Source organism: Epinephelus fuscoguttatus, linkage group LG20 (assembly GCF_011397635.1).
Source record: "Epinephelus fuscoguttatus linkage group LG20, E.fuscoguttatus.final_Chr_v1".
NCBI lineage: Eukaryota > Metazoa > Chordata > Actinopteri > Perciformes > Serranidae > Epinephelus > Epinephelus fuscoguttatus.
Window position 1 is genome coordinate 37,866,717 of NC_064771.1, and position 27,626 is coordinate 37,894,342.

At 39.2% G+C, this 27,626-nt stretch overlaps 2 protein-coding genes and 1 long non-coding RNA gene across 4 annotated transcripts in view; 2 read left to right on the plus strand and 1 right to left on the minus strand.

Moving 5' to 3' along the window:
- LOC125880707 (uncharacterized) lies at nucleotides 1-13,301 on the plus strand. The gene is made up of 3 exons (XR_007448140.1): nucleotides 1-6,196; nucleotides 6,284-6,851; nucleotides 13,187-13,301. It is a non-coding gene; the product is annotated as an uncharacterized LOC125880707 (long non-coding RNA).
- The window catches only part of LOC125880692 (uncharacterized), a 17,743-nt gene continuing 561 nt past the window's right edge, over nucleotides 10,445-27,626 (minus strand). The window contains exons 3-5 of the mRNA XM_049563399.1: nucleotides 26,233-26,343; nucleotides 23,676-23,829; nucleotides 10,445-13,403 (exon numbers count right to left, since the gene is read on the minus strand). Coding sequence (XP_049419356.1) covers nucleotides 13,154-13,403; nucleotides 23,676-23,829; nucleotides 26,233-26,343 — 515 coding nt within the window. The 3' untranslated portion in view covers nucleotides 10,445-13,153. The remainder of the gene's footprint in view (nucleotides 13,404-23,675; nucleotides 23,830-26,232; nucleotides 26,344-27,626) is intronic.
- The window catches only part of fmnl1b (formin-like 1b), a 90,476-nt gene continuing 80,172 nt past the window's right edge, over nucleotides 17,323-27,626 (plus strand). For both annotated transcript variants that reach the window (XM_049563251.1, XM_049563252.1), the window contains exon 1: nucleotides 17,323-17,867. The gene's annotated coding sequence lies outside the window, so the exon portion shown is untranslated. The remainder of the gene's footprint in view (nucleotides 17,868-27,626) is intronic.

Here is a 27,626-nt window from a genome sequence, read left to right on the forward strand (position 1 = left end):
CTCGTCCGTAGTGATCCAAGTGTCCTGAAGCCCCGACATAAAAAGTTGTTTGGAAAAACCTCATTTGAACTCTGTTTTTAGCCTCATTGTAGCCTGTAGCTCTGACTGCCTCTCTGGGCACCGCGCTCACATGTAATGTAGTGTAGACGAGCAGTATGGAGATATTTTGTGGTTTCAATGATGTGTTTTTGGACGTTTGAATCTGGGGCGCCGTCAGCCTCCATTAGGTGGAGTTGTGTTGCTACCTCCTCTCCCCTTGGATCTCTGCAAGTGATGTGAGGACTCTAAAACTTCACCTGAGCCTCCCTCGGCATATGGGTGAGTAGATAATGGCTGAGTTTACATTTTTGGGTGCACTATCCCTTTAAGGCCCTTCATCACCTGTCTGAACTCCTTCATATCTACACATCCTCCTGTACTCTGCAGTCCAGCTCACATCACCATCTGCCCTCCTGACCGCCATGGGCTCTAGATCCTTCAGCTGTTCTGTCCCCGCCTCTGGAGCTCTCTCCAACATGACGCTCACAGTATTGATTCACCTTTGCACCTTCAGATCCCGTCTGAAAGCACACCTCTTCAAGCTGCCTCAGTCTGACTTAATTTATCAACTTGTTTAGTGTAGTTTATTTGCACATACTGTGCATGTACAGAAAATACAGGAAATGAAAAGATAAAAGGTTGTGCAGGTTAGAAGCCAAAAATGTCTCATGAACACATCCTCCCTTATTAAATAACAACAATCATACATCAAAATAAAAGGATAAAAACAATTTTCATGACTGAATAAAAGTTCCAGACTAAGAAGTTACATACATTTGTTAAAGATGTACAACAATATAACTGAACTGTTTAATTTTATAATCTGTGGATATAGATATTAGGTTTTTTTTTTTTTAACTGTGTCTTGTGAGGTGTGTTTGAGTGCTTTGAAAGGCGCCTTTAAATAAAATGCATCTTCATTATTATTATTATTATTGTACATAAGTGCATTTACTGAGGAGCTGCACCTCAGCACAGTTCGGTATGTGTACTGGAGTGTTTCCATTTTATGTAACTGCTATTATAGTAACTTTAAATATTTCACATTAATACAGTACGTATAGTTATCAGTCTTATAAAATGTGAAGCACAGTTCTAGATCTAAATACTGAAGATGTGTTAACGTGCATTTAGCTGATTATGCATTTAATAATAATAATAATAATATTAGGTCCAAATAAGCCGATCAATGTTACCAATAGCTCTAAATGAGAACTCATAAATATGTTTTAACACATGTACGTCTACATCAGTAAAGTCATGTAAACAGCCTTCTCTTGTGTTGGTGTTGCTCCTCTTAAATAAGAGATCTCAGTGAACACACACTGAACACACACTGAACACACACTCTGAAACTTGGACACTCAGTATAATTTCTCCTGCAGTACTTCATGTTAGAAAAAGATGTAAATACGTCCTCTGTCACTGCGAACAAAGTGCTGCTGATATCATGTTGTGTCTTACCTCAGTGAGCATCTGCTGCAGAGTCTGATGTCTGTAACGTGTGTGTGTCCCGTCCTGGTGGTGGTTTCATTGAAGCAGCAGGACGTTCTCCTTTATAGCCCCCTCACCTCCTGCTGCTTCACCTCCAGTAGGTGGAGAGTCTCTAATAATGGCCCATTCTGTTTGATGTCACCTTATCTGTCACCTAACAATAGTCCCTGAGGCCCAGCTGTGTGTGTGTTTGGCTTCTTAACCACACGCTGAGTTTCTGACTGAATTCATTATTTCTGTGTGTTGCTGTGGAAAAGTTTCACAATCCAAACTTTGAATTTAAACCTGTAGTCTGAAAACAGTGATAACTTTCTTTTACCTCATTTGAACCAGCAGGTGGCGATGTGTCCTTTTGCACTATGCAGCTATCTGGCCAGAAGTATGTGGACACACCTCTCCACATTTCATTTCATTTATGAATACAGGAAGGTAATTTGAAGTAACATTAAGTGTTACAGTTAAAACTGCCCTGCCTCAGGTAAAGACTGGTTTCCAGCAGGTTCCTCTAATGCAGGCAAGTCCAAAGTCTGGCCCGGGAGCCAATTGTGGCCCGCAGACCAATTTTAATCGGCCCTCGGCTTGACTTTCAATATATAACATATGTGGCCCTTTGCACAATAATGGTTAATCAAGCAAGATCACTTTGCATTTTTACCCTTCACCTCACAATGATAGGACCATCATACAGTTTGCAGACAGGCATCAAGCAGTAATAAATCATTAAAAGATAAAAATAGTTGCATTTGTCTCATTTTTAAAAAAAACAAAAAAAAACAACATTTGATGCGAGAATCAGTTGGCCCCCAGGCACTTTCACATTATTTTATCTGGCCCCCTTCAAAAAAGTTCATATGGCAAAATTGGAATGACACAGACACAAGACAATAAAATATTGAAAAAGCAAACCGACTGAAACAGAACAAACTAACAAAAATATGATTAAAACTCTGTAGAATAAAAATACATAAGTAAAATGGAATAAAAATGAACAGGAGAAATAAAGTAGGTAAAAATCAGTGTTTAAAACCTAAAAATCAAGATTGTAATGTTACCCCACATTAAAAGCCAGATTAAAAAGATAGGTCTTTAATTTACATTTAAAAATACAGAGAGAGTGTTCTCATATCCAGAGGTAACAAGTAGCAGAACATTTAAAAGTAAAGCAGCGGAGGACCTCAGTGATCTAACTGGAACATAAAACGACAGAGAATCTCTGATGTATGGAGGGGCGAGGTCATTTAAAGCTTTATGAACAAGTAAAACAACTTTAAAATCAGTTCTAAAAGATTCAGGTGTAGTGACTTTAGCAGCGGGGTCATGTGATTTATTTTCCTTGTTTTAGGGTGCATTCACACCAGGATAGTGCGGGGGACTCGATTTGATTGGGCGGGGAATGCAGAAAAATTTCGCACCTTCAGTCGGTTCGGTTCACTTTCACACTGCGAAACAAACCGCCTGGACAACGTCACGTAGTTACAACAGCTGCTCATTTGAGGGCGGTGTTGCCCGCAATGACCACTGACCAGGAAGTTTTTTTCATGAGGAAGAACCCGAGTCATCGATTGGCCACAAGCAACCACGATATATCGTCCTCTGACCATGTATCAGTAAGCACCTCCTCACTACTCCGCGTCTGCCCACGAGACATTTTCCAACTTTTTCTTTTTTTACCTCTGCTTCTCCCCGTTCGCACTGTTGGCTTTGTTTTTTTTTTCTACCCAAAATGCACTGCGCTCTAAGTCACTTCCTCTCTTTGGTTCACTTCCTCTCTTTGGTTCACTTCCTCTCTTTGGTTTGCTGGATAGTCTGTTTGTATTTCCCACTGTAAGCGCATCGCACCAGGGTTCACTTGCAATTGAACCGAGACCCCCATTTTTCAAGGGGACCAGGGTTCGTTTAAAGCGAACCAAATAGCGCCAGTGTGAATGTGTCCTTGTTGATTTTTTTGGGTAGTCTGGTGAAAAGGGAGCTGCACCACCAAGCAGCTGGTGATAAAAGCATGAGTAGTGCTTCGGCATCTTTCTGGGTCTGACCTTAGCAATGTTCCGGACATGAAAAAAGGATGCTTTAATGACCTTGTTAAAATGAGAATTAAAATTTAAATCAGCATCTAAAATCACTCCCAGGTTAGTAACATCAGTTTTAATGCGCTTGCTGAGGCCACCAAACACTGAGTGCAGTTTTTTTTTCTCTTGCTGCCTTTGGTCCGATTAAAAGAGTCTCAGATTTGTCCTCATTTAGCTTTAAAAAGTTTTGACTCATCCGTACATTACTGTCAGTGAGACAGGCCATGAGAGCGTCCAGGGCACCAGGGGCATTTGGTGTGACAGAGATGTATAATTACAATACAAAATAAAAACAGAAACAATCAACAGAGGCAAAACAGCAGAACAGGAAGCTACACAGAAGAAGCAGAGCAGAGGGCTGACGTGGAGTGAAATGAGATGTAAATCAGTGGTTACAGGTGTGTCCTTCCATCAGATAGTCGGTATTCTCAATTCATGTTTTCCTATGTGTTGTATACACGTTGTAGGCTAATACTGGTTCTCAGGTATCGAGAGGCGCAGTGGTGTAAATGTGTGTGTGATGGTGAGAAGAGTGTGTTCATGTCATAGTTTCATTAGCGATGGATTGGCTTCGTTTGGGAGTTTGTTAATTTATGTTTCTCGTGTTTGTCTCTGTTTTGTAGGTTTCCTTCCCTACAATATATTCTTATATTGTAGGAAATTAATTTTTATTTTATTATTGTCATTTCTTAATATTTGAAATAAATAAATTAGATCTTAAAATGTGTAATCAATGTTATTGCTCTGATGTAGTGTGGGATCTCGTTCCAGAGTTCAGTGTGAGAGTGAGACAAATGATGTCTGACTGTAGCTGTTTCTGTGAGGCGCTACAGGAATAAGAACATGTGAAAGTGATCTAGTGATGTGTTGGCATCTTGTGTTGTGACTTGGAAGTAGAGCAGGACGTGTAGGGGTGGAGTTGTTGTTTAGAATCTGAACGTGACATTTGATGGCATCACTATTTGTGTGGTTTTGAAAAGTCGGGGCGTTCGAGTGTGAGAGTGCAGTGATGAGTCCAGAGAGGGAGGTTGTGCCTAAACATAACCACATTAACCACAGTGCCGTTGAAACATAAAGAAATGTGAAGTTTCACCGTATCTGCTTTGTAACATGCAAATGTAACATATCTGTTGTCTGCAGAAAAGGACGGCGCCACCATTTATTCTGGCGAGCGCGCTGCAAGAAGACACTGCTTCATACTGAGAGGCCAAAAGCCAAAATAGTTTCAGTTGATGTGTGTGTGTTTCCAGCTTTGTAACGACAGTTAGTGTTTGACTTTTCTGCATTTAAATATGAGAATGCCCTCACACATAATGTCGCACTCATAAAGAAATGATTTCACCAGTTGGGTGTGGAACAACTCGAACACCGACTGTGAGCCAGACCCTGCATCAGTGTTTCATCAAATGGTGTGCCGTGGGATTTGTGATAACCACACATCATTATTACAATATTCATCTGGACCTATACAAAAAGTTATGAATGAATTTTTAATTGACTGTATCAGTATGTTGTGGGCACCCATTTCTTATTAAAGAGGCATGTTGCAAAATGTAATTTAATTTAGTTTAAAAAATGGGGTTCATTTCTTTGTCATTTCTTGGTCTGGTATAGAGATTGTTGTATATATTTTTGTATATGTATTATTCATTGTCACTGTGAATATTTTTCACTGTCTTTCAGTTATCTTTGATCATGTGACCCATCATGTGACCCCGCTGACGTCCCTAAAATGGCGTCCTAGATGTATGTCGAGCGTTTGGCTCGAAACATCAGACGCAGTATTTTTGGGACGTGCTAAATGAATGCACGTGAACTGGGAGCATCAAGTGTGCCGACTATCCTTCTTAACAACTGAAAGGAGAAAAGCCATGAGTGGGACGATGGATTGCTTTATTGTACGGAGCAAATTACAACAAGGCACCAGCAAAGACGACCTACGACCCAAAGAAAAGAGAAATAAAACAGTGGACAGTGTCACCAAAGCTCCCTCGTGTTGTCTTGTGTCGTGATCAGAGTGATAACACATGTTACAGAAGCTGTTGTGCACAGATATAAAAACAGGTGTGCCTTGAGATTTTGGCTTGCCATTCGGTGTGACTTGGGAATGAAATGTTCAAATATTATGTTCAGATATAAAGCCTGAGTGTCCCCATGCTTTTGGCCATTTGAAGAATCTCATTGGACACTTATTTAACATTAGGGCAAACATAAATCTCCTGGAGCACTGACAATATATTTAATTTACCTAAAAACACAAGAGACTTTCTTTGAGTCTCAGATGTTTATTAGAGTCAGTGTGTGATTGTCGTGAGACGGTGAAATGCCAAAGCGTGCTGCTAACAGCAGGACATCTAGTAACAACAGAGTGTGTGAGATAAGAGAGACAATGCTCTTTCTCTGCTGCGAGATTCGTCCCTGAGAAGCTGCAGAGATCTGCGTTGAACAAACACGTCGTCACTGATACGTGGGAGAAAGGAAATGCAGACCATCATTGTTCTAACAGCCTCTGTCTCCTGACTGTGGAACACTTTAAACCAAATGCATCAGTTCATGGCAGCTCTGGCTCCTTTAGTTTAAACTGAAACCCAACACAGGTACAAGAATACACTCAAAGTCCTCACTGCAGTCGTTTTAGCCTTTCTGAAAGGTTATCTGGTGTTAACTGCTCGTCATTGTTTCAGTTACAGGCCCCACGAGGGAGCACATAAATCACTACATTAAAACAAGTGGAACTTTGTGTCGATGGTCAGCTGTGTTTCACCAGATCTCACTGTGAAGTTTCACACGGGATGAAGAAGAAATCATGCTTGAGTGACTAGAAACTGGAGGGCTGGTCGAGTGTGTGTCCCTGGGTGGAGTAGGTGTGAAGACGGAAATAATGCTTTTACTCTGAGTTGACCTGGCTGAAGCAAATTAACTGTGTGTGTGTGTGTGTGTGTGTGTGTGTGTGTGTGTTTACGACTCACTGCGGTGCATACAGAGGACAAAAACAGACACTGTTAGTGACACTCTGTGCTAATGATTCCTCCGTTCTTTTATCTTCAGCACCTCTTACCACCAGTGAGGCACCATCAGCATCAGAGGGCCATTATCTCAGCAGATCAGCCTGTGTTTCTACACATGTGAGGACTCTCAGTGTTATCTAACCTCTGACCTAAACCATACTCTGATCTTAACCCCCCGAACAGCCCTGTGAAGACATGAGCAACGACTGGAAAAAAATGTCATCACTCAAAGGCTGAAACTCAGGTTGGTCCTCACACACACACACACACACACACACACATTACTAGCAGGAAGCACAGCAGATTTAAGTGAGCGGTGTTTTCTTAGAAAAGCTTCACACCATGACACCTTGTTGTTTACAGGCATGTGCATGTCTCACTCACCATGTCTGCAGCTCTTTGCAGCTTTGCGTGCATTAACTGTCCGTGCATAAAGAATAATGAGCGGGAAAAAAAACAACACAGCAAACATAAAAATACAAGCATAGCATGCAACTGCTACAGAACACCAGGGGCCTCATTTATAAAACAATGCGTAGGATCTGTACTAAAAATGTGCGTACAAAGTCAAAAATGGCGTGCACCAAAAAATATTCGACAGGCTTCCACCTCACCTTCTGCGTCACTAATTTCTCCTCTCCAGAATGTTCATAAGCATGTGTCAAAGTTTCTCCATCTCCATCAAGTCTGGTCTTATAGATCACAAGTATTGCGTGGGAAGTGGCGTACGCCTCTTCCAGGCCTCGTTTTGTGCGAACGCAGTGTTTATAAATGAGACGCCTGGAGAAATAAGTTCCCAACATACAGAATCCAGCTACAGTATAAGCTATATAAATAAGCTCCAAGCCTGAATTTGAAGTTCGAGAGAGAGAGGAGGGCTGTGGTACGATATACAAGTAAGAAAACTAGTCAACAGACCACCACACAAAGTTATTACTACTTCTACTGAAAGGTCTTCCACCTCTGCGTTAGCTTAAAATCACGTGTGTAGAGCTAAGCTGCCAGGACACTGTTGTAATCCTAGGTATTCTTCTTCTTCTTCTTCTTCTTCTTCTTCTTCAGAGGAAATCATACTTCCCATGGGTGAAAACTCCACAAACTTTGCACAAAGGTCCAGTCTCATGCCAGATATCCTCAGCTGTAAACTCAAGCCAATAGTCCTGATGGTGGCGCTACAGCAAGCGTCTAAAGTTCAAAACTTAATAACAAATCAACCATACGTGCTACAACTTCACAACTTTGATCAAACTGTAGCCCCAATACTGAAGAAACTTTTGTACATTTAAACCTATTAAAAATTATGAAGTTCATCACTCTGTTTTTTTCAAAAACTGTAAAACTTGTTAAACCTATCTCCTCCCACAGTTTTTGCTCAGTTGACACCAAACTTGCTACAGAGCATCTTCAGACTGTCCTACACAAACTATCCTCACAGATTTTTGATTTATCAAAAATTGAGCCTACAGTGCATCAAAGTGTTTGACTGTAAACAGTACTGTAAACATATACATGCAAATTCTTGCTAAATGAATCTTCAATGTTCATGAAAAAAAGACAAAATTCTAGAGTCATGGTAGATGATGTGTGGCAAGTTTCAGAATTTCATCTCAAAAACTGAATTTTTGACAGCATTTTGAATTTTGCTCTAATGTGAACAATTGGAGTCAATGTAAAAATGGCAATTTTAAACATCAGTTTTTCACTTATGGAGCAAATCAATCATTGTTACAAACAAATTACCAACATCTCCATGCTGACTAGATGCAATATGTGTATTTTCAGGTTTTTGTTTCGATAACTGAATTTTTTACAGTGGTTTGAAATCTGCTTTTCCATGCATGGACGGCTGCTAAACCTGCACGTCTGGCTTAGTCAGTTTGTGAAGCTACACGTGAATTGTCACTGACTAATTAGCTCAGTGAGATAGAAATTGATTCTTAGTCTCAGAGGTTGTGAGTTCAAGCCTCAGCTGATGCAAAAGGCAGATTGTGTTGCTAAATTCCTAAATGTCTTCCAATTCTTCTGCTTGTTGCTCAGAATTGCCTAAAAATGCCCGGACCCGACCCATCACTGCGCAGCAGCTATAATTAAACTTGATTTCTCACCTGGAGAGCCGATGTCCAGAGCTATGACTCGTCAGGAAGTGTCGTTTTGGCCATTGTCTTTGTATTGTCTGGATTGTGGGTCGATTAGCCCAGAATATTTCTTGATCTCAACAATGAGTCTCTCCTCACTCATCATTTGTCACACATGAGACACAGAGACAGCGTCAGAATTCTCTTTATACATCAGTGGTCGGGAGAGGAGCCGAGCTGCCACAGGAGCTGAGAAAAGAGCTGCTATGGGAGCTGGTTTGTACAAGCAGAGAGCGAGTGGGCGAAAATGCACAGGGTGGCACATCCAGGAGCGCTGATGTGTGTCTATCATGCTGCCTGTGTATGGATATACATTGAAAATAACAGCGGCATATTTTTTCACACCCCCGTTCACCACTGGTGTGTTTTTGCCTTAAGCCAATTATTGGAGCAAGTATCATAAGTTCCGGAGGCCGGGAGCACAAAGCACCTTAAGTTTGACACTTAAGGTTTAGTTTTTCCTTACCTGAGGAAATTAATTAAGAGTGTTGCGCACAATCCACCAATCCCAAATGGATCCCTTACAGACTTGTTGACTCAAGCCCTAAGCCCTTATAGACCTAGGACCAATTCCATTTCTTCCCCTTAGCCCTTGTCTTGGCCCTTCCCCTTGGTTTTGCACATTCACGTGAGGGGAAGTGGGGTCCCAATTCTCCGTCAGGTTAGCTCTTAAACTCTTAGGGCTTGAGTCAACGAGTCTGTAAGGGATCCATTTGGGATTGGGGAAATCTCTTAAAAGGTTTCCTTAGTCAAGGAAAGACGAGAAGAAATTAACTGCACTGAACGAGATTTTACAGCAGTAAAGTTCTACTCTTATCATGGACACTTTAGGGAAGCCGCAACATCAGAGAAGTGTGCCGCTATCTCATCCTTCTCTTGTTGGGACGGGCACTTCATAACAATGTTCACAGACAGGTGAGGGTGTTTGAAACCGACACACAGTTGACTTTTGTACATGAAATACCTTGCCAATAACTGATTTGGAAAGATCCCGTTGTGTAAAAGCGCAAAGCAATCATTAGTTGTGACAGGGCTGGAAGAGCGCAACTTCAGAAAGTTGAGTGATCCAACTCCAATTCTTAAATTGACCTCCTCAAAACTATAGTGCAAAATCAGTTGCTCACCATTAAGGATGTCCTTCGGGTTCTTCCAGTTGTGGAACACTCTTCTCAGGACACCTTCAGTTGGTTCCTTCCTTACTTTGGTTGTTAAGGTGCTCTGTGCCACAGTTTAACAAACTTTAAGCAATTTCTTAAGTATAAGACCAAGAAAAGGAGAAAAACTTAAGGAAATCTTTAGATTTAAGGATGTTTTGTGCAGCTGATTTTATTTAAAGGAAACCTTAATTCGGATTAAAAGGAAAATTTTAACTCTAGGTGCTTTATGCAACTGGTCTCAGAGTTCCAGTCCGATAATGAGCTGATCTGAGGTGACAAATCATCAGCAACTTGCAAAATATACAGTGACACATTTCTTGAGATAAGGGACAAAACATGTTGTATGTAGTAAAGATTTATTTATATCTAAAATAATAAATTCATATTATAAAGGTATGGAAAAAGTTGCATGTAAAGGAACTGACTTAACTTAACATTAAAAAAAAATCATCCTGTCATTAGCAAGTGACACACTGCCAACAAAAAGTGTTTAAAACTGTTATAAATGCACAGATATACATTTAAAACAAAGGGTGAGCATCATATGAAAAAATACACTCCAGACTTTATTTACTGAAAATAGCAGTTCACAGGTGATCTGACAGAGATGTGACTCAGCCGGCCTGTGTCGGTATGTATAGTACATTGTTGTCAGAAGTACGAGGACAGTGAAGTATCTCTTCCTGTTTTTGCTCCACTCCAGAATACCAAGTTTGAAAACACCGTGTTTATGAGATTAAAGCTCTGATTCACAGTGTTTGAGTGTGTTTACATCCTGACGCCACATATTTCCAGCGAAGACAAACATTAATGATTCAGCTGAATAATATTTTAGACAATAGAGCTCTTTCAACTTTGAGTTAAGAGAAGAAATGACGTGAAATGAGGTTTTGGGTTCATGGGGAGTTATGTGACTCTGCTGACTTCCTCGATTATCCCACAGATAACTGCACTCAAGATAAAAAGTGTTAATTAGTTAACTTTAGAGGGGCAGATTTTGTTACCTTTCCCTATAGAGCCAGGCTTGCTTTACCCCTGTTCCTTAAGACAAACTAACCCACTGCTGGGTTTAGATTCAGATTTAAAGATGGGGTGGGGAGTTTTATCTTAGTGTCACTGGGCAAAAATCCCATAATAAACTTTCAGCATATTGTAGTTCAAGCAGTCTGAGAGAAACCTACACTTGTGCACCTCCTCTCACAAGACATTTCAGAGAGAGAGGGCGTTCCTATTGGCTGTTCGACAAATGCAGATGTGTGTGCACGTCCCTTCAGATGGTGAAAGCCTGATTCATAGCAGATAATCTTGCAGAGAAAGTTGCTGTTCCAGTATTGGCAACAACTGCCTACACTGCAAAGCAACTCGATAAAGGTAGACAGAGTTATAAAAAAAGAGAGTCTCTCCAAATCATGTTTATTGGTATTTATTAGCAAGCTAGCTTTCCCTGTGTGTCACAATTGGCAGTGCGCACTTAATCACCTCGGCAGGCTATGGTCACTCGCCTGCATTCACTCATGTGTGACTGAACCCTACAGGACAGTCTGACAATATACAGAACACAAAGGCCCTGCCCCTACATTTGCGCGTTCCCTTGAGGGGTAGTGGTGTCCCAATTCCTTTTTGCGTGTAGGGGTAGTGGGCATGAAACTAGCCCTTTGGAGCAAGGGATTCCAGATGCTGGCTTGCCAGTGAGGGGTAGACGTCGCCATGGCTACCACCGAGCAAGAGATGGGGAAAAAAGTTCATACGTAGCTAACGTTACCGTCGTCAGGTTGCTTGTTAGCTAGCTAGCTAGCTCGCACTATCTGGTGTCTGTCATCTGTCCTGTTCTGCAAAATTGTCGGATTTTTCACATTATGATAACACGCCAGCTAGTATAACTATGCTGCCTTGTAATGTTAGCTTGTTAGCTAGCTAGCTAAAGTGCCCTGTCGTTCATCAAATGAAGCATGATGAATGCGGCAAACGTGATCGGTAGGATGAACTCAACTGGAGACTCCATTGTAGATGCTGGTTGGAAATGTAGATGGCTCGCAGCTTCCTGTTTAAAATAGTTACGTATGCGTGAATGTAACTGATGCGGTGACGTAGAGAGTGGTGTCCCAATTCCTAGGGAAAGATTTCTACCTCTGCCCCTCGTTGCTTCAGTTTGAGGGCCAAGGGGTAGTGGGCAAGGGGGGTATTGGGGTTGGGCCAAAATGTGTCAGTATCAGCGGAGTGTTTCAGAGATGGGGAGAAAACGTTGCTCATTGTTAAGCCTTCTGCTAACCAGAGCTAAAGACTCATGGCTGCAGCTTCAAGGTCACGATTATGTAGCTAACGTTAGCTAGAGCCTCACATCACAGTGTCCTCCACACAAACAGACCACTATGCCGGAAGGAGAGTGGGTAGCAGCTCTGGAGACTGATCTCCAGTCAGCAGCTGCAGCATCCAAATTCAGCCAGTGCAAACTCGTACTGCGGGGAACTCGACAGCCTTGGCCCCTTGCTGGATCAGCAAACTTTCTGTTGCTGCTGTTACACAGGTTAGACCTGGTGCTGCCGCTGGCCACCAGCCCGCTGTGACATCAGGTGCTGGGGTGGGTTTGCGCTGGCTGAATTTAAGGTGCAGACTAAAGATCCATCTCCAGAGCTGCTGCCTGCTCTCCACCCAGGGAAACAGTCCACAGAGGCGGGGAGCGAGGCGGAGAGACAGTGTTGTGGCGAGCTGGCAAATCTTATTGGATTGATAAATAGAGAGTGAGCAGGACAAGGAGGGGCTGAGTGCAGCTCCACAATAAAATAAAATAAATCCATGCATTAGAAGCATCGGGTTACTGTATTTAGTGTGTGCATATGACTGTGGTCGTCTGGTGGGAGGGGCTTGGGACAGAGACAAGAGAGCTGCAGGAGCATAGTGTATTTTTTTTTGTTTTCCTTTCTAGATTTCTGCTTACCCCACCTTTAAATGGAAGATACTGTAGTATAAAAATGAAGCAAATAAGTTTATTTACCAAAATGTTGAACTATACCTTTAATATTTAGTTAATCACATATAAAAAATGTATAAAAGTAAAAAACTTCACATTTCTGGAGATTCATTTCACCCACATTTGAATTTATGAATGTTGTCCTCATTTTACAACTTCATAATTTACTCATCTTCTAACTTCCTACCAGACTGGTTATACAATATATACAGCACTGTCTAGAGCATATTCTCGTATATAACACACTCTGTAACACGAGGTTTACATGACGCAGGTCTGACATGACTCACTCTTGAATATTACTTTTCAAAACCACCAGATAAACCAGTACAGGGATGAGGCTGACCGGAATGAGAGTGAGGACGATCACCAGCCACTGAGGGGCGTCCACGAGCACAGGCAGCTCCTCTCTGGAGCAGTTGAAGAAGTAGGACGAGTGGATGTGAAGGAAGAAGTCCTGAATGTTGGAGTTCGGGTAATAACAGCCAAACAAGTTAGATATATTCTCCAAGCAGAACGTCATGTTGCTGTATGGTCTGGAACAGATGGAGAAACCAGTGTATTGATAATGAACACACCTTTGTGAAAATGATTGATCCTATTAATTAATAGTTTAAGTCATTTATCAAGCAAAGAGTGACAAATATTCTGTTTCCAGCTTATTTAATGTGAGAATGTTCCACTTTTATGTGTTTTATAACATTGTAATTGAACTTTTAGTAGCTTTAGTGCCACACTGAGCCTTGATGGGCATTCTTCACTGTTTTGATTATCAGACTCATTTGGCTATTTATAAAACAAAACACACAATATAACTACTCATTCTTATTTCATTTATAATGCTACAACCATTTCATTGTATATTGTATATATTTCAGATTGTCTACTTTAATATTTTATTATTTATTTTATTTTATTGTCTACTTTAATATTTTATTTTATTTTATTTTAATGTCTACTTTAATATTTTATTATTTATTTTATTTTATTGTCTACTTCAATATTTTATTTTATTTTATTTTAATGTCTACTTTAATATTTTATTTTATTTTATTTTATTTTATTTTAATGTCTACTTTAATATTTTATTTTATTTTATTTCATTGTCTATTTTAGTATCTTATTTATATCTCCATCTTTATCTCTTGTTTCCATTCATGCTGTATTTCTATTTCTACTTTGCATGGAGCATTGGAACAAAAACAATTTCCCCCTGGGGATTAATAAAGTATTCTGAATCTGAATCTGAATCTGAATTTCTGATGTTTTTATTAAGCAAATAATTGAGAGTATAATTGTCTAATGAATCAGTGACTGGAGGCCTAACAGTCAGAATTTAAATTTATAGTACTCTTGGTTCCACATGATATTCTGGCCTCAGTTTATTTGACATAAATGGACAGGAAAGCATCAGAAATATTTTAATATAAAAATACTATAGTTTTACAGGGACCTGTCTTTAATGAAGAGTAGATGGTTCACATTATATTGTGTAATGAGGTGATCTAATTTCACAGAAACACCGCTTTTCTGAAACTGGATACATCACTTGTGAAATGAAAGTCTTCAGTTGGATGTTGAAAAATGAGGCACATCTACTATCTGCGACTCAAACTGAGACTGTTGTGGTCAAACTATTTCCTGTTTGAACATAAACAGAGCAGAGATGATTGAGGCTGTGTGAGGGTGGGCCGGAGGAAGAGACCATCACTCATGTTTAAACCTGCATTTATACACTCAGCCGTCTGCTGGGCCCAGTGTTGATGATGGATATTTCCCGGTGCCACTGTTATGGTCCTTCACACACACTCAGCTTTTGACTTTACTGTGTACAATGCACTGTTGCTTGCTTTAGTAAGCAAACCTAAAGAAAGGAATAACAACGTGTCAGTCCATCTGTCAACACCTTCTGACTTATCTGCTCTGTCTGTGGCTCTCTATGGGGTGCCGCTTGTAAAGTGTCTCACGCTGAAAATAACATCAACATTTTGCCACATTTAGCTTCAAACAATGTTTAAAAAAGTGTTGTGGATTTTTTTAACGTCACCTTTTACCACATTTACAGCAATATTTGTTAACTTAGAAATATATTAAATAGTTAAATCTAAATATTAAATGTGGCACCTAAATGTTAAATGTTAAATCTAAATATTAAATCTAAATCTAAATCTAAATATTAAATGTGGCACCTAAATGTTAAATGTTAAATCTAAATCTAAATATTAAACGTGGCACCTAAATGTTAAATGTTAAATCTAAATGCTAAATCTAAATCTAAATGTCAAATCTAAATGCTAAATATAAATCTAAATGTAAAATCTAAATATTAAATATAAATATACAGTAAATCTCGAGCTTTTATTTTGGTACTTCCGGTGACCAGCAGTGTGAATTTGCATATTAGTTAAATATTTAGTTTCACCCAGAACATTTAGATTTAACATTTAACATTTAGATTTAGCATTTAGATTTAATATTTAGATTTAACATTTATATTTATATTTAGCATTTAGATTTAACATTTAGATTTAGATTTAATATTTAGCATTTAGATTTAACATTTAGGTGCCACATTTAATATTTAGATTTAGATTTAGATTTAATATTTAGATTTAACATTTATCATTTAGGTGCCACATTTAATATTTAGATTTAACTATTTAATATATTTCTAAGTTAACAAATATTGCCGTAAATGTGGTAAAAGGTGACGTTAAAAAATTCACAACACTTTTTTAAACATTGTTTGAAGCTAAATGTGGCAAAATGTTGATGTTATTTTCAGCGTGAGCCACTTTACAAACGGCACCCCAAAGCTCTCAGTCTCAAGCCCATTGTTCCATACCAAGGAAATCCTTTATTTCATTTTTCATTTCATTAAAAAAAAAGGAAAAGGCACTGAAAATGTTACTCAAACAGGAGTAACAAGTGCATTTGTTTGGGGCTATTTTATTTTGTCTGTTTTTGTATTTATTATATGTCCTCAATGTTATTTACGGAAGCGTATTGCATTAACTTGACAAATAAAAAAAGCCCTGTTTTTCGTGGTATTTTTTTTGTTTTTCGTGGTAGTTTTTTAACGAGGAGACGAGATACTTCAAAATCTTGTGAGAAGCTCCCATCTGGCACCTGCAAGTGACCCCTGCATCCACGGTGACTCCTGCTCATGGATGTATTTTGCATCTGTGCTCCTGCTCCTAGACAGTTTCAACTATCCGGGATCAATAAGGGTAAGGCACGTAATTAGTGACACACAGGGTATGATAATCTAGCTATGTTAGGTTAGGTTAGTAACAGGTTGTAACAACTTCAGCTGACAAACGTGTATGGGCATGATTTCAGTTGTCAGCTAACGTTGTTACAACCTGTCACTAACCTAACCTGTTACACTGAGCGATAGGCCTACACTAGAAGGATGCAGTGGAAAACATAGCTAGATTATCATACCCTGTGTGTAACTAATTACGTGCTAGATTTTGAAGTATCTCGTCTCCTCGTTCAGAAAAAAAAATTACCACGAAAAACAGGGCTTTTTTATTTGTCAAGTGAATGCAATATGCTTCTGTAGATCATTTTTTTATGTGTTATATGTCTTTATTGTTATGCAAATGAAGCCACTGTGTTAAGTTATTTCTGTATTTTTGCAAATAAACTTCTCAACTATGTTTTTAAAAATGTTATTCAAATACAGCTATTATTATTATTATTATTATTATTACTACTACTAGTAGTAGTATATTATGTCCTTATTGTTATATCCTTATTGTTATACATGATCAATCAATCAATCAAATTTTATTTATATAGCACCTTTAAAACAAATCAATGCCATTCAAAGTGTTTACATTTTGACTGAAAAACACAGAGAATAAAAAAGTAAAATCAGAAAACGGACTGGGAAACTAATGCACACTGTGTCATACAAAAAAAATTTAAAACAATAATAGAAGATAAAAATCAAAACTACTGTGCTGCTGCTAAAAAAAATAAAAAATATAAAATAAAAAAAATTAAAATAACATGCAGGATAAAATGTAAAATCAAAGTCAGGAGAATAGCAATAATAAAAAAGAGAAAAATACAGATAAGACCACTGAATAAAAACAAAAATAAAAATAAAATGCAGGATAAAATACAGAATAAAATAAGATACAAAAACAATCAGGGAAATAGCAATAAGACAAATACGGATAAATAGAATAATTATAAAACAATAGAATTAACGTAGGACACTACATAAAAGCCAGACTAAAGAGACGGGTTTTTAGCCTACATTTAAAAGTGTCAAAGAGTGTAGCCAAACTGTTTTGTATTTGTATTATTGTGTTCACTTTTTTAATCCATGTTAATATCTTATTAACTGTTTTAAAGCTATCACTATTAATAATAATAATTCCATTTATATTATTTCCATTATTATATTTCAAATTATTATCATTTGGTCGTTGTGGCCATTTTAAAAAATCTTTTCCGCGCTTTAAATTAAATTTCCCCAAATGAGCGAAACAGCGCCCCCCTGTGTTGTGGCAGCCTATAACCGTCAGTCGGTGTGGTCAAAAGTGGTATTGCAGTCTTAGGAGTCAATCACGTCAGTCAAGCGAAGGAGGTCAAGAAGAAGAAGAAGAAGGTGAAGAAGAAGTCAAGTGAAGGAACACACACAGGTGAAGATATCAGTCAGAAGGTGTCACTGCCTGTCTGTGGACGGACACACCTCCGGGAGAACACACTCTGAAGTCAAGTGTGAACTACAGCAAGATGAGAAAGTTAGCGGCATTAAGTTTGATGAAACAACCGGAGAGTTAGCTAGTTTTTCCGTGATGCTAATGTTAACTAGCTAACGTGAGCTAGCTAGCGAAGATGGAGGGAAAAGAGGAGGACCCAACGGTATGTCAACAAACAAACAACAACAACAACAACAAAAGGTGCTGCTGGATATGATGTAATATGGATATTGATCACTTCGTCTTCACGACAGAGAAGGAAAATTGGATTCAAATAACGTGAGTCAAACACAACCTTTGTTTGCTGGTCCCGCCACAGATCTCTGTGTCTGACGGTTATTTAACGTCTCACTTTGGTCCTGTTGATGTGATGGAGGTTGTTTTACTGCATCTGTTTCTGCTGCTGTTTACAGTATATTAGTTTAACAGCAGCAGTATATTAGTTTAACAGCAGTAGGACCGAGCTGTGGAGTTTTGAAAGTTTTTGGAGTTGTGAGTCAGTCATTCCCTCACCTGTGGATGCGTGTAATTTGTGACTGAGCCTGTGCAGGTGGGCTGCTAGTTGTTTGTGAGACTTGTGGCAGAATAACTAAGTAATGTTACATCACCTAAAATACTAGTACGATTTTAGGTACCTGTACTTTACGTGTATTTCCATATTTGGCTGCTTTATACTTCGACTCACATTTTAGATGGAAATATTGTAAGTTACATTTCGCTTTTGGGGAAAAATCGATACAGCATAGTATCATGATATTTTTGTGACAATAATGTGTTGTCAGACAGAATTTTTTTTATTTGATGGATTATTAATATTATTAATACAAATTAAACAGGAGGTAGCCTGCTAGAATAACTTCATTAATTGCTTTTTCAGCCCACTGGGTTCATTTTGCCACTGCTGCTGGAATTTTTTTTTTTTTATTTTGGCTGAAGCTAGATCAGGGGTAGGCAACCTGTGGCTCCGGAGCTACATGTGGCTCTTTAGCCTCCAGTGGCTCCTTGAGCCTTCAAGAAAAGAATTCTATGGAAATTCCTTCTATGAATCCAAATGTTGCTGAACCTCGATAGCAGTGGCTGGTTAGCTACGGATGCCAAATCCAAAAAAGTAAATTGAATAAAATAGAGAATGTAGTAGTGCGTGGACAGATTTGTTTGCTCTCCCTGCCAGCTCTGCAAAATTTAAGTACCAAATAATCATAAATAGTGCCCTGCACAGTGTCCACCTTGTGGTAAAATATATTAACAAATGCTTATTCAGACCATAAGTATACGCTCATTTAGACTTAATAGGCTATTTACCTTGATTATAAGGCTCAAACATGTTTTGCGGCTCCACACAGATTTTTTCCAAATTATTCTTGGTCAAAAATGGCTCTTTTAATGGCAAAGGTTGCAGACCCCTGAGCTAGATGAACAGAAAACTTAAAGAGGCAACAGATAGGATTAGTTTTTTTTAGCTTGGCGCCACCTAGCGTCAGTGGTGTTGCATTGCACTGTCACAACGACCAAATTGAGCGTGGGAATCAGATAATCAATAATATGATTCTAATAGACTCTAAATTAAATAAAATGTAGGCTGTAAAGCCACCAGTATACCTCTATGTATATGTAGAATGAGAAGGTGTGTGGACACTCTACTAAATAAATGAGTAAAGAGACCAATATGTACAGTATCAGTACAAACAGCTCACAGTAAATGATACCAATATGTACAGTACCAGTACAAACAGCTCACAGTAAATGATACCAATATGTACAGTACCAGTACAAACAGCTCACAGTAAATGATACCAATATGTACAGTACCAGTACAAACAGCTCACAGTAAATGACACCAATATGTACAGTACCAGTACAAACAACTCACAGTAAATGACACCAATATGTACAGTACCAGTACAAACAACTCACAGTAAATGATACCAATATGTACAGTACCAGTACAAACAGCTCACAGTAAATGACACCAATATGTACAGTACCAGTACAAACAGCTCACAGTGAATGATACCAATATGTACAGTACCAGTACAAACAACTCACAGTAAATGACACCAATATGTACAGTACCAGTACAAACAACTCACAGTAAATGACACCAATATGTACAGTACCAGTACAAACAGCTCACAGTAAATGACACCAATATGTACAGTACCAGTACAAACAGCTCACAGTGAATGATACCAATATGTACAGTACCAGTACAAACAACTCACAGTAAATGACACCAATATGTACAGTACCAGTACAAACAGCTCACAGTAAATGACACCAATATGTACAGTACCAGTACAAACAGCTCACAGTAAATGATACCAATATGTACAGTACCAGTACAAACAGCTCACAGTAAATGACACCAATATGTACAGTACCAGTACAAACAGTTCACAGTGAATGACACCAATATGTACAGTACCAGTACAAACAGCTCACAGTAAATGATACCAATATGTACAGTACCAGTACAAACAGTTCACAGTGAATGACACCAATATGTACAGTACCAGTACAAACAGCTCACAGTGAATGATACCAATATGTACAGTACCAGTACAAACAGCTCACAGTAAATGATACCAATATGTACAGTACCAGTACAAACAGCTCACAGTGAATGACACCAATATGTACAGTACCAGTACAAACAGCTCACAGTAAATGACACCAATATGTACAGTACCAGTACAAACAACTCACAGTAAATGACACCAATATGTACAGTACCAGTACAAACAGCTCACAGTGAATGACACCAATATGTACAGTACCAGTACAAACAGCTCACAGTAAATGACACCAATATGTACAGTACCAGTACAAACAACTCACAGTAAATGACACCAATATGTACAGTACCAGTACAAACAGCTCACAGTGAATGACACCAATATGTACAGTACCAGTACAAACAACTCACAGTAAATGACACCAATATGTACAGTACCAGTACAAACAGCTCACAGTGAATGACACCAATATGTACAGTACCAGTACAAACAACAGTAGACACAGTGGAATTATACCAATATGCTCATGTAAACAGTCCCCATTCTAGAATAAACGTTACCGTATGGAAACCATGCGGCCGGTTGGAGCTCAAATTGAATGGGAAACAAAGTCCAGTGTTCACTTAGCTGGGCGTAACTTGGCTGGGCGATGTCCATCGATAGCTGCCTCCGTGAGAAGAGAACAGAAGGAAGGGAGGGGGGTATCACTGTCCGAGGGCTGCCGTAATAATGGCAACCAGGATGTCAGCCGACCAACACTCGCTACCCGCTCTCTGGTTGCGGCGATTTGCGCTGCTGGCCAGCTAGGAATGAACTAGCAGCCAGTACAGTCCAGTCCTCTCTGGTCTAGCTAACATTTAGCCGTGTTACTTACTGATCCATTAGAAAGAAAGCTAGCTGGACATGGGTTTTGAAGCCTCTTTGGTCACGGAGCTCCCTCCATCTCTTGAACGCCTGACTGAGGTTTACTCTTGTTTTTCCTCTTCTTTTATCACTCTCCTTTTTGCTCTTCTTTGCCCCCTCACACAGAGGAGCTCCTTTTCTTTTGCTAGGCCATTTTTCACTTGTCTCCAAACTTTGTCCGTCTGCCATTGTGCTCGTGACTCAACTATCTCATGCCCAACTCCTCATAAGGACCAGCTCCAGTCCCTGATTGGCTGATCGAACAATTTCGCAATACATGACACGTTTCCTGCCGTAAAGAAGATTTTTTTCCACAAAATTTTGGCACCGGTGGCAGAAGCTTATTGCACAGCCACTAAAAGTAACCTATGTAAACGCTGATAGTCTGATTTTACTGTGGACACTACCCTGTGCAACCCACATTATTTTCATCATGATATATTTAGGAAAAGATGCTGTCTGTTGCCTCTTTAATCTTACTAGATAAAACTGATAAACTTTCCTTTGGGGACATAATTTACAGTTGGAAAAAGGTAATAAATCACAATATATTTTATCGCAGTACTCAGCACATTGCATTATTTAAAATCGGTATCGTGATAATATCACATAGTGGATCTTCTGGTGATTCCCACCCCTATTTTTACTGCAGTACATTTATATATTTTATTAACGTTCTTGATTCAGATTAATAATAAAAAATATAATCAACAAATAATAAATTAGGCTATTATATCAATAAGACTTTGAATCCTTGGGGGGAAATTTACAAGCTACCCAGCAGAATATGAAGGAATGTATTGATTACTATGTCATATTTTTATTACATTTATTTATTAGCACATATAACAGCGACAGTATGAAAGTGATGTACAAATTATTGCATCAACAATCTAACAATACAATACTGTATACCTCAGTGATACTCAACATACAACGTGAGGGCCAAATCTGGCCTGCATAGGGTGCCAGGAGGCCCCCAAACCATTTTCTAATTCAAAATCAAAATAAACTGATTCAAGCTGTGATTTTTTTTTTTTTTTTTTTGTACTACCTTAAAATGCCCCCCGTGTATGCCATATCTGTTAGAGGCTGCTGACGGACTCTGTCGTTTTGCAAAAGTAGCCCCAGGACAAAGCAAGATAAGTTTACCTTCCTGCCTTAATCTGAAATGGGCCAAATGCGCATAATGAACACTTTTGCTTTGAATATTGATATTGAGTAAAATTTTAAATGCATGACTTTTATTTGTAATAGTATTTCTGAACTGTGGTATCAATACTTTTACCCCTCCGTCACTGGTAGGCATTGCAGGCTGTTTTTTGTGTGTATGCTGCTCATGTTGTTTTGACTCTGTGCAGTAAGTCGTGTATTTGATTCGTGCATTGATGTTTTATGAAGTGAACAAAAACCCTTAAATCTGTAACTGTTTTTTACTGTTCCATTTTTGTAGTATTCAGTACTGATCTGTACCTTGACAGAGTAACTTTTCTAGCACTGTGTGTATTTGTTATTTAGGACACTGACATATTATGGGCTGCAACTAACGATTATTCACATTATCGATGAAGCTGGCGATTATTTTCTCGATTCATTGACTTTGTGTTTTTTGTTTTTTTTTTATAAATGTCAGACAATTGTGGAAAAAAAAAGTCCGTTGTAATTTTCCACAGTGTTTTTCTATACTCATATGTGACAAATTTTCCTTTCATTGCTGTGCAGTGAGCTTCTGGGGACATTGTGGTCCTCAGATTCGGCTGCAGAGTGAGTGCTGTTGACTTCCACACTACTCTTTGGTACAGACAGCTGCAGACATGATGCAAAGATACAAAGGAGGAGAAACTTTCCACCACAAGGCTCTGAGATAACGTTATCTTCTTTCTTCTGCTTTGAAGTGGTTAAACAGCTCACAGATATTTAATAAGACACAATCTCTGGCTTGTGTTTGATATATTTTTGTTGGCAAAAATGTTGTTGCACATTTCTGATCTGTTGTTAGCGCTGTTAGCTTGTTTACCATATTACATGAACACTGCTGTCACTCTGAACGTCCCGCTGAGCCCTGGTTAAACCTTAAAACTTTATATGGAAAAAACATCAACAAAAAAACGTTTGTATGAGATGGCTGACTCTGATTTGAATGACATAACTGTGTGTGTCTGTTATATCCTAATTAGCTTCCATAGGCAAGTCCCACTGGGTTTACTCATGACCCATAGATTCCTCCTGGAGGACCTGATGACACTCGTACCAATACTTGTGACACATCATGGACAAAATGGAGATGTGTGTGGTTATGTCAGTGTGCACAGAGCTTCATCTCTATTGAGTGGCTCACTTCGATCATCGGTGCCAAACCCAAAATACTCCCAGACACGGGCAGAGGCATTTTTCTCATTTAACCAGTCCCGTAACATTATCCCCACCACTCACTGTCACCATCCTTCTCAGCTCAGCTGCCTGTTCCACTACTAGAGACTGACCTCTACGTGCACTACATACATCAACCCAAAACAGCATCAGTTGAATAGAAAGAGGAGTGTCTGTATTTTTGACTGTATTAAAAATCATACTGTCAGGATTTCTAAATACCCCGCTATACTGTAATACCTTGATGCATCCCAAGCCTAAAGCCCACTTTAATTTGTAGATGCTCAGTGTGCCTTACCTGAGAATATTTTCCAAGACACACCAGTTGTCTTTGCTGATTGACGACATTTCCATGTTAAAAATTTCACCACAGTAGTGGTAACTGTAGAGTACCAGCATGTCCTCCTGGCAGTGTCTGCCTGGATGCTTCTTTTCCTGCTCCTGAAAATCCTCTGCAAAGTAAAAAAAAAAATTACTCCTGGCATACACGAACTAACAGGACACACAGATATAAAAAAGAAAAACACAGTGTGGAAGTTACACTGTGTAGAATCAATGAAATATATCATAGACTTCCTGTGATAATAGGCTTGGGCAGCATCACGATGGCTTCTCTAACTCTAACTCATGTATGTCGTGCACAGTGGGGCTGTAGTCAACCAAAGAAAATCTTGGTCGACTCAAGTCGCACATAATCTTCAACTAATCGATTAGTCGTGGGGGAAAAAAAATCTGCATGTTATTTTTACTTCTGTGGTGGTGTGTCTGTGTCACTCTGCAGTTACACCTCCAAAACACTAGTCTGCGGTGGAGGACTGTGTTAAGTGGTGTACAGTTTAGTTCAAATCAAACTTTATTTATATAGTTGATTAAAACACACATTAAATATGGGTTAATAGAGACAGTTTCAAACACAAGTACACAAATTGGCTTCACTATAAATCGCAGAACTGACAGACAAACACTTGTCTTTATCTGGACACATTTTCTCCACCAATACAGCATGCTAACGTTAGGCTGACCAAACGTCCTCTTTTGCCCGGACATGTACACTTTTCACGTCCCGTCCGGGGTGTCTGGGGGGTTTTTATAAACTGATGATAATGTGTGGTTTTCCGTGTGTTTGTGTGTGTGTGTTAGAGTGCGGCACGGGCAGCATATTTCTGTCCGAACCCGAACCGAGTCGACAGTATTTAATGACCAAAGCACTGAGTTTGTGTCACACAGTGGTTACAGGCTATTTAACGTGTTTGAGACGGGAGCGGAAGGCGGGAGGTCCGACGCTTCTAGCCAGAGGAGAGGGAGAAATAAAACAAAATAAGATAAAATAGGAAAAACCTGTCTCCCTCTTTTATTTTATTTTCAGCATTTAATCAAGGCGGAGGCGGGCGGCTGGAGGTCCGAGGCTTCCAGAGAGGAGAGAGGTAGAAACAAACAGCCAATGTGTGTCTGTGTGTGTTGTGTTCAGGTGTTGTCATGTAAATAACAGTGCCCAAGCAATAAACAGGACAGACAATAGGATTTTATTTATTTTTACACTACATTTTCACTGAAAGCTGACCGAATCCGACCCGAGCCCAAATACAATTTATAGCTACATTTTTGACCAAACCCGGCCGACCCGTTGGGTACCGTCGGGCTCGGATCACCACACTCTAGTGTGTGTATGTGTCCCCTATTGGGGCCTATCTGAATTTCTGTCTTTGAGAGATATTATTTTGTAATATAACTGAATTTTCTATCCATACATATACATTTTAAATATATTCAAATTATAAGGCATCTTTGAGTAAACTGTGAGTAGTTTAAGTAGGCTATGTCATGGCTGGCCAAGTGTCCTCTTTTTTGGAAATCAAAATATGGTCACCCTACTAACAATATGGGGGTGTTTTGAAAACACCCCCATTTTCACAGGTAACTTAGCCTGTCCCCCCCACCACAGGAAATAATGGATTAATCCTGGAAAGCTGTTGATGGAGCACTTTTCTCCTTATGAAAGTAACACAGTGATTATTTGACTAATGAGAATTTGGTTGGGGGAGAGCATAGCGACCAAATAATTGACTAGTCGACCAGGAGACTACAGCTCTAGTGCACAGCATGCGCCACCAGAGGTCAGTCTGTGGTCTCTACTGATGAACAGGCAGCTCAGCTAAACACCTTGACACCAAGTTGTGTAGGAATAAGGCCTGGGCCACACTGACTGTGTGAGCAGCGTGTGTGTGCGTTGTCATAGAACTTCTTGTGTTTTGGTGCCACCAATGACAGAAAGAGACCGTGGGGGGAAAACAGCATGTTTTACATCTGACTAAGTTAATTATGGGGTTTATTTTAACCAAACCAGAGCTGGTGATTGTTGGAACAGTGGAGTAACTAGCTGGATGAGTAACAGGAGTAATTGTGCCGGTTTTGGTGAGTTTGATTTAGTTTCTGTCGAGATTGAAACAAGTGTGTGTTCACAAGGTGAGTAAGGCAGGGTCAGTTTAGTCAGAGAGCAACAGGTGTCCAGTTGTATTTCTGTGTTTAATAAGGGAAATAGATGTGAGAATATTACTTTTCTCTACATTGTGTGAGCTCCTACTGTGTATTTATTACACTGATTACACTTGTGATAAGCTGTTTTATTCATTGTACATGTTTTTTGAATTTACTCAGGTTTTATAAAGTTATGAGCTCATTCAGCAGCCCATGTTTTTTTAATCTTGGCTTTTACCTAAAAGTGAAACTAGAATCCCGATACCTTATCACACAGTTTTCAGCTGCACAGTAAGCATTTACTGAAGTACAGGAAATTTAAAGGCACTGATAAGGATGCAGAGTTCTCTTCCTCATGCAGAATAAGTAGAAAAACTCACCATCATCCTCTGTGATAACGGTAGAAGTTTGGTTGTTTTGCAGTTCAACCTCAATTAGACTCGTCTCATCTTTGTACAAACTGTATGTCACGTTGGCCGGTATCACTGTACCTGCAGGGGAAAAAAAAAATCTGAGCAATATTCTCCATGTTTGGTGATGCAGCCAACAATCCAAAAATCTAAAGCTATGCCAGTTTATTGTCATGAATGACAAAGAAAAGCACATTCAAGAAACATTAAACCAGCAAATGTCTGATTTTTTTGCTCAAAACATTACTAAAATTATTTAATTTTGAAAATAATTGCTAATTCATTTTCTATCGATCAATTTGAGGAATTGACTAATCGATGATTTGACTAGGCCTAATCCCTGCAGCTCTTGAATGATGTCAGATTCATACAAAGACTGCATACTCTTACTAAAACTGCTGCCATGTCAGAATCACATCAGCGATTCACATTAGCGATTCACATGCGTTGAGGTCAAACTATTAGACAGAAAATAAATTCATCAATCGATTATTTTTCAAGCTACAATGCCAAATGTTCTCTTGTTTCAGCTTCCTAAATATCAGGATCTCCTGCTTGTCTTTGTCATATATGATAGAGAAAACTAATGATCTGCAAAAAGATTTTTACATTGATGGATTGTCAGATAATTAACTGGAATTTTAAGTGATTTATCAATTGTTGAGGAATTGTTTTTCCCAAAATGCCTCAAATTTCACTCGTTCCGACTCTTGCTGTGGTGTCACATGTGACGGTTCGCAGGTTTTAGATTGAATATTTTGGATTGTTGATCAAACAGAACAAGCAATTGGGATTTCTTCCTCAGGGCAGTGTTGCCAACTCTTTTCCAGTTAAAGTAGCAAGCACTAAATCCAGAGGTCACTAAAAGTCTCTAAATTATGTCATGTGGTCATTTGCATATTGATGACATCATCTGGCAGTGGGTAGATAGCAGGGATGTTCCTGGCGACTAATTTCCCTGTTGACTAATCAAAAATTTTAATTAAGACAAGTCGACTAGTCTACAAAAAGGTCTCAGCACGGTGTGTTCAGGCTCAACATAGTGTGGCTAGCACCGCTAGCAGCAGCCGTTGTTCCATGCAGGTCAACATCCAAATGCTTAGTTGAATATGGTTGTGCTTTGCTCCATTGCTGCCTTGTTTTCATGTTCTAGATCAAAGTGCTGCCAAACTGCGCTGGTTTTATGAGAGGACATCTCTCCAATTTAAAACTCCAGTCAACTCGAGCATTACCGCGGCGAGGGGGACTGCTGTCTGACCACTCTGTAGCACCCACTAGTGGCGGGCGGCTAAAACACTAATTGGTTTAACTGACTAATATTTCTGGTGCCGACATAGCGAGGGGGCGGACGTTCAATCATTTAT